The sequence below is a fragment of the Dromiciops gliroides genome, chromosome 3 (assembly GCF_019393635.1).
Source record: "Dromiciops gliroides isolate mDroGli1 chromosome 3, mDroGli1.pri, whole genome shotgun sequence".
Classification (NCBI taxonomy): domain Eukaryota; kingdom Metazoa; phylum Chordata; class Mammalia; order Microbiotheria; family Microbiotheriidae; genus Dromiciops; species Dromiciops gliroides.
This window is the reverse complement of record NC_057863.1, coordinates 441,646,414-441,654,244: the sequence shown is the minus strand read 5'-3', so window position 1 is coordinate 441,654,244 and position 7,831 is coordinate 441,646,414. Positions and strand designations below refer to the sequence as shown.

The 7,831-nt window shown below is 48.1% G+C and overlaps 1 protein-coding gene across 1 annotated transcript; it reads left to right on the top strand.

Moving 5' to 3' along the window:
- Positions 1 to 4,874: 4,874 nt before the first annotated feature.
- On the top strand, positions 4,875 to 7,361 carry LOC122747769 (ral guanine nucleotide dissociation stimulator-like). Its single transcript, XM_043993613.1, has one exon. It carries the CDS (start codon positions 4,875 to 4,877, stop codon positions 7,359 to 7,361), a length of 2,487 nt encoding a protein of 828 aa, XP_043849548.1.
- Positions 7,362 to 7,831: the final 470 nt, after the last annotated feature.

Sequence of the window (7,831 nt, the reverse complement as noted above, 5' to 3'; positions counted from 1 at the left end):
GGGGAAAGGGCAGATGGTTAAGAAAACACTCCACCTGTGTAAGGAGGGGGCAGGGGGAAGAAGGTAGGGGTGGCACAAGGAACTAGGGGTCTTTGGAATTCAAGAAGGGAGGGGTGGTACCAGAGTGGGTTTGCACTAACAGGAGACAGCAAAGAGGAGGGGAGTTAGAATACACCATGTTCAGTAAGGCAAAATATGTGTCTCTCAGGGAGATTGCTACATCATCCAGTTCGGCCAAAAGAATGGGGGGAAGGGGCTGAGAGGTATGTTTTAGCAATGGGATGGAAATATGGACAGGATGGTTTATCAATAACAGGTTCTGGGGTGCTGGGTACTTTCTAGACCCCAGCTTCAGAGTCTGAACTGACTCAAGTCCACTATATTCCACTCACACACAAATCCAATTACAATAAAATATTTTATTTAGGTGCTGGGAAAGGAAACCAAGACAGAAGTCCTTGGGCTTCTTCTCATGGGGAGAAGGCATGGCACAGAGGCATGGTTCTCTGAGATACCTATCTCCTCAAGCAGGAGACAGACATTTTTTTTTTTTAGTGAGGCAATTGGGGTTAAGTGACTTGCCCAGGGTCACACAGCTAGTAAGTGTCAAGTGTCTGAGGCTGGACCGGGACTCAGGTACTCCTGACTCCAGGGCCAGTGCTCAGTGCTCTAGGTACTCCTGACTCCAGGGCCAGTGCTCTATCCACTGCGCCACCTAGCTGCCTCCAAGTGTAATTCTTTAAAGGGGAATTCCTAAGAAACCCTACCCCAAACCTCCTACCAATTTCCCCTATAACAATTGCTAGCACTCCTTTTTTGAATTCCCCTGCAGCACCAAATATTCTACTCCAACCTGTCATTTAACTCCAAGTGAGCGTGTTTCAAATGTATGTCTTATAAACAAGATATTCTTGAATTCTGCCTTCAGATCCACTTTGCTGTCTGCTGCCCTTCCCATTTATTTTCATGGTTGTAATTATTAATGTATTTCCTTTCTTATACTTATTTCTTCCTCCAATAGACAAATGGGCCAGGATTACTAGGGCAAGGAATTCCCTTCAATCAACATTCATTTTCAGTATCTATATTACATGCAGGGACAATCCACTACCTATACCAACATGCATACCCATACTCATGTATAAAAACACCCACATGCATGTACAATATAAACTTATATGTGTGTTTTTCATGTAAAGTTTCACATAGATGTATATTACATGTGAAGACATAGATGGGTCAACTATTGTAGTCTCCCTCTATTTTCCTTATTCTCCTATGTTAACAAAGAAATCTACACACACTAGGGATTCATGGCTGTATATATCACTTTCTTTTTTCTTCTTTGTATATGGAAATGCTCATGTTTTTAATTTCTTTCCTTTAAATTTTCTTTTGGTGGGGCAATGAGGGTTAAGTGACTTGCCCAGGGTCACACAGCTAGTAAGTGTTAACTGTCTGAGGCCACATTTAAACTTAGGTCCTCCTGAATCCAGGGCTGGTGCTTTTTTCACTGTGCCACTTAGTTTCCCCCAATGCTTATGTTTATTAATACTTATAGTATAAAAATTGAGAACAAACAAAATTAATATAGTCACTGCTGAGTTGGCAAGAAAGTTCTTTTGACTTTTGTCCTACTTCTCTCAGGAACATGTTAAAGTGTTTTCTCTTGATCTTACTTCTCTCTATTCTCTCTCTGATACAAAAAAATTGTATTCCTGACAAATAACATGGAATTCAAAGAAATATTTGTCACATAATTCATTAATATCATCACAAACCTCAGGAAAGAACATAGTACATATTTACAGATATAGTACCTACACTATCAAAATGAATTTAATCCCATCATGCAGTAAACAACTTGCACTAAATCCCATCATTTCCAACAAACAAAATACTTATAAGATCAGAAGCATATATGATACACATTTCAAGCAAAACATAAGCTCTACATAATAAATAGCATTTAACTTACATATATTTGCCAAGATATTCTCATAGTTTTGAATATTTATAAATCAATAAACATTAAGTGTCTACTACCTTCTAGGCACTCTGCTAAGTGCTAAGGGTACATAAGGAGACAAAAGATAGTTTCTGCCCTCAAGGAGATTATAATCTAGTGGGGGAGACAACATGCAAATATATATATATACATATATATATATACACATACATACATACACACACACACACGCATACACACATATATGTATGTATGTGTGTATGTATATGTATGTGTGTGTGTGTGTGTATATATATATATATATCAAACTATATGGAGGATAAATAGGAAATCATTAAAAGAGGTAAAGCACTGGAATCAAAAGGGAAGCCAGGAAGGCTTCCTGTAAAAGGTGTGATGGTAGTTGTAACTTAAAGAAAGCCAGGGAGGTCAGTAGTCAGAGTTGAGGAGGGAGAGCATTCCAGGTATGTGAAATATCCAGTGAGAATGGCCAGAGCTGAAGGAGTGTCTGGTCTGTGAAACAGCTAGGAAGCCAGCATTGCTAGATTGAAAAGTGTCAGTAATAGGAGCAGCTAGGTGGCACAGTGGATAGAGCACCGGCCCTGGATTCAGGAGGACCTCAGTTCAAATCCAAGCTCAGACACTTGACACTAGCTGTGTGACCCTGGGCAAGTCACTTAACCCCAATTGCCTCACACACAAAAAAAAGAGTGTCAGTAATAAGATGTAAGGAGACTGAAAAGAGGGGACAGCTAGGTGCTGTAGTGGATAAAGCACCAACCCTGGATTCAGAAGGACCTGAGTTCAAATACAACCTCAGGCACTTGACATTAGCTTCATGACTCAGGAGAAGTCACTTAACCCTCATTCATTGCCCTGTGAAGAAGAAGGAGGAGGAGGAGGAGGAGGAGGAGGAGGAGGAGGAGGAGGAGGAGGAGGAGGAGGAGGAGGAAGGAGGAAGGAGGAAGGAGGAAGAAGGAAGAAGAAGAAGAAGAAGAAGAAGAAGAAGAAGAAGAAGAAGAAGAAGAAGAAGAAGAAGAAGAAGAAGAAGACTGGAAAGGTCGGAAGAGGCAAGGTCATGCTCCTGGAGGCAATAGGAAGCCACTGGAGTTTATTGAGTAAGGGGGTGACAGGATCTGCCCTGTATTTTTGGAAAATCACTTTGGTGACTGAATGGAAGATATACTGGAGTGGCGAGACACTGGAGGCAGATTCACCCACCAACAAGCTATTGGCATAATCAAAGTGAGAGGTAATAAGGACTTATATCCATGTGGTGTCAGTGTCAGAGGAGAGAAGGAGGCATTTTGAAATGTTGTTGTAAAGATGAAATTGATAGGCTTTGACAAAAACTAGGATATGGGGGTAGGGAGGGGTAAGAGATAGTAAGGAATGCAGGATGACTCCTAGATTACAAGCCCGAGGTGTTGGGAAGATGGCATAATCCTCTACAATAATAGGGGAAATAGTAGAGTGAAAATACTGACCGTAAACAATAAAAGAATATCAATATCACCTTTAAGGGTTCCAAGTGCCTTTGCACTTAAATGCATGAAGACAATAGGGCGGCTTGGTGATGCAGGGCAGAGAGGCTGGGGCTGGAGTAGGGAATATCTGAGTTCAAAGATGCCCTTTAGACACTTGCTAGCTGTGTGACCCGGGGTGAGTCCCATCTAAGGTTGCTCACCTGTCAAGGGAGCTGGAGAAGGAAACGGTAAACCCTTTATCTTGGCGAAGAACAACCCAAGGGATATCAGAAGGACTTGGACACGAGGAATCCCCCAAAGTGCGACAGCAGGTTCTCGACAGGAGCGGAGAGAGAATCAGACGTGAAGTCCGAGCCCCAAGGCTGCTCCCAGGGGCACGCAGCTTTCTCGGCCCACAATCGTTTGGTCCACAAGCATGTCTGATGGGTTTGCTTCCTCCCAGCTGCTCTGCAAAGCCCTTGGGATCCCAAGAGTTCCAACCGTTGCCCAGCGTTGGGAAAGTTTCTTTGGAAAGTGGAGGCAACAAGGTGTAGATGAACAAGACGTCCAATACGACCGCTCATAGTGGGACAGCCCAGGAGTCCACAGCAGACAAGTCGCAAGACTGGAGAGGGACTAGGAATGAAGGAGTTAAGGAGTGGATAAGGCATTGCTGACGTGCCCTGGGCAATGGATGTGTCAAGCTGCTGCGGATTGAAGTGGTCAAGTCCAAGAATGCCGTGCTGGCGAGAGCCTCACCATATAAGGGAGAATCCAAAGTCTTATGACCCTCCTTTCTGTCCTTGCAGATGTTGGCGGTAGTGGACAAGTGGAGCAAGAGAGAGATGAAGGCAGCTTAGGGAGGCGAAGGCGGAGGCAGCGGCAGAGGCAAAGATGGGGATTGGGGGTGGGGCCCAGGGGACAGCGAGGAAGGCAGGTAGTGTGAGAAAGAGTCTGAAGGAGAGGCCAAGAGAGACGGTGAGAGGCTAGAAAGGGGCCCTCAACTTGGAGGGAACAGGGCTAGGAAACCCTTAGCACTGCATCTTGGAGTCTCCCCCTCCCCACTCAGACGTCTCCTGCTGCTGTGAAAATCTGGGAGTCGGTTGCTGCTTGGGACAAGAAAAGCGACATCCTCTCTTGGTAGAGAGCTGCCTTCTGCTGAAATAGTCTGTAGCCAGGGGCGAAGTGGGTGCTCTTTGTCCTTTAAGGTTGTGATTCCCAGAGCTTGTGAGAGGTGTGAAGTCAGTCCCTCTGGCCCCACCCCTCTGGAGACCTGATGCTGTGGGCGCATTCCTTCCTCCCATTGGTTGGCATGCCGTGATAGCACCTAGTTCGTGTGCCTTAAAAGGAGCTTCGGCTGGGGCCACAAGGCGAGTAGGCGCCAGGCAGGCAGGCAGGTGAGACTGTCAGTGATAGAACAGTAGCAAAGCAGCTTCAGGATGGCCTTGAGAGCGCATCTCGAAAGAGTGAGGAAGGCTCACACTGCTCGACTCGCAAACCCAGTGCTTGGAGCCCGTTGGTTCCAACACAAGCAGGAGCAATCCGAGGTTGTCAGCGGCGCTTCCGAGAGCATGTTCTCGGGCTGTCCACCTACCCAGTTGGGCCTGGAGAGCTCCACACAGGAGATTGGACAAGAATTGGCAGAAGGCATCAGGTACAGTGTCTCTCTGTGTAAAGTACAACTCCATCACCCCGTCAGCAAGGGCCAGAGATGGCTCGGATTTCAGAATGAGTCTGCTTTGAATTTTTCTGAGACCTGCAAAGTCCAGACCATCAAGGCAGGCACGCTAGAGCAACTGGTGGAATACTTGGTATCAGCCTTCAGAAGCAATGATTCCGCCTACGTTACCATATTCCTGTGTACCTACCGTGCCTTTGCCACCACCGAACAGGTGCTGGACCTCCTGCTTAACAGGTATAGCCGACTTCACCCTCAAGCCAACAAGGATCATGGACAGCAGGCCACATCTGACCGGCTGGAACTACAAAACGCCATTTCCTCCGTTCTGGGAGCCTGGTTGGACCAATACCCTGAGGACTTTCTCCAGCCCCCAGATTTCACCTGCCTCAAACGGCTTGTCTCCTATGTTCAGCACAACATCCCTGGTTCAGACGTCGAACGCCGAGCCCACCTACTCCTCTCCCAGTTCCAGAGACAGAAACCCAGTGAGGCAGAGGCAGAAGCCCCTGAGTCTGTCAGCTCTTTCCATCTAACAGAAGAAGAAAATGGATTTGGAGAAGGAAAACCTGACTTCCTGGACTTCTCTCCAGAGATGGTGGCAGAACAGTTCACATTAATGGATGCGGAGCTGTTTAAGAAGGTGGTCCCCTATCACTGCTTGGGCTACATCTGGTCCCAGAGAGACAAAAAAGGCAATGAACACTTGGCCCCCACCATTCGGGCCACCGTCTCCCAGTTCAACTGTGTCACCAACTGCGTCATCGCCACGTGCCTAGGGGACCGAGGGCTGAAGCCCCAGCAGCGAGCCAAGGTGGTGGAGCGGTGGATTGAGGTGGCCTTGGAATGCCGGCTACTCAAAAACTTCTCCTCCCTCCTTGCCATCCTCTCTGCCCTGCAGTGCAATGCAATTCACCGCCTACAGAAGACCTGGGATAAAGTGGCAAGGGAAAGTTTCCGAACCTTCCATGAGCTGTCAGAGATCTTCTCTCATGAGAACAACCACTTGCTGAGCCGGGAGCTCCTCCTTAAGGAGGGGACCTCAAAGTTTGCCACGCTAGAAATCAACTCCAAGAAAGCGCAAAAGCGGCAGCAGCAGCAGAGGGAGATGGGCGCCATGCAAGGCACTATTCCTTACCTTGGCACCTTCCTCACAGATCTGGTGATGTTGGACACAGCGACGAAGGACTACCTGGAAGGGGGCCTGATCAACTTTGAGAAGAGGAGAAAGGAGTTTGAAGTGATTACCCAGATCAAGCTGCTGCAGGCAGCCTGCAACAATTACCGTTTCACACCAGAAGTACCCTTTACAGCTTGGTTCCATAGCGTGGAGAGGCTCAGTGAATCTGAGAGTTACCGTTCGTCCTGTGAGCTGGAACCCCTGTCAGAATCTGCCAGGAACACCCTGCAGGCCAAGAAGAACACAGGGGTTATCAAACGATGGAGTGATCGCCAGGCCCCCAGTGCAGAACCCGGCACAGGTGGCAGTTCCCATTCCAAGTCCATTGACCGGCTGAAGTCTGGGCCCTACCTGAGCAGTGGGGATGGCGCAGACTCCTTCAGCATCACCTCAGCAGGTTCCTCCAGTTCAGATGCGGAAGGAATTAATAGCAGCTTCGCGACAGAGTCTCCAGACTGCCAAGAGAATAAGTTCCGGGAATCAACAGCCTTATCCTCCCTGGACAAGTCATGTATCTTGTCCGACTCCAGCAATGGCTCGTCCTCCTCCGCCTCGTCCCCCTGCTCCACACCGCTGACTGCTTCCCGAACCCACAGGCGCTCCATCTCCAGAGTCTCCAGATACTCCTCCCTCTCCTTTCCCCTCCACAATCGACAGATTGATGATTGCTGTATCATTCGAGTGAGTCTGGCTGTGGAAAATGGGAACATGTACAAGAGTGTCCTGGTGACAAGCCAGGATAAGACCCGAGCGGTGATTCGGGAAGCCATGGTCAAATACAATCTGCATGATGACCAGCTGGAAGACTATGAGCTCATACAGATGATCTCTGAGGAGAGAGAGCTGAAGATCCCAGGAAATGCCAACCTGTTCTATGCTATGGACTCCACTGCCAACTATGACTTTGTCCTGAAGAAGATGGCCTTCCCTAAGGGGGAAAAGGTCAAGCATGGAGCCAGCTCGATACTGCAGAGAATGAAAAAGAAAAGCCTCAAAATCACCGAAGGCATCTTCCAACAAATTGTGACAACAGGTTCTCGACAGGAGCGGAGAGAGAATCTGGCGTGAAGTCCGAGCCCCAAGGCTGCTCCCAGGGGCACGCAGCTTCCTCGGCCCACAATCGTTTGGTTCACAAGCATGTCTGATGGGTTTGCTTCCTCCCAGCTGCTCTGCAAAGCCCTTGGGATTCCAAGAGGTCCAACCGTTGCCCAGCATTGGGAAAGTTTTCTTGAAAAGGGGAGGCAACAAGGTGTGGATGAGCAAGGTGGCGAATACGACTGTTCATAGTGGGACAGCCTAGGAGTCCACAGCAGACAAGTCGCAAGACTGGAGAGGTACTAGGAATGAAGGAGTTAAAGAGTGGATAAGGCATTGCTGACGTGCCCTGGGCAAAGGATGTGTCAAGCTGCTGCGGATTGAAGTGGTCAAGTCCAAGAATGCCGTGCTGGCGAGAGGCTCACCATCTAAGGGAGAATTCAAGGTCTTGTGACCTCCTTTCCTTCCTTTGCTGAGAGTGGCCGGGGTGGTGGGGGAGCGTA

What these genes read in the sequence shown, in the direction of transcription:
- LOC122747769 (XM_043993613.1), top strand. Translation starts at nt 4,875, where the DNA reads ATGGCCTTGAGAGCGCATCTCGAAAGAGTGAGGAAGGCTCACACTGCT.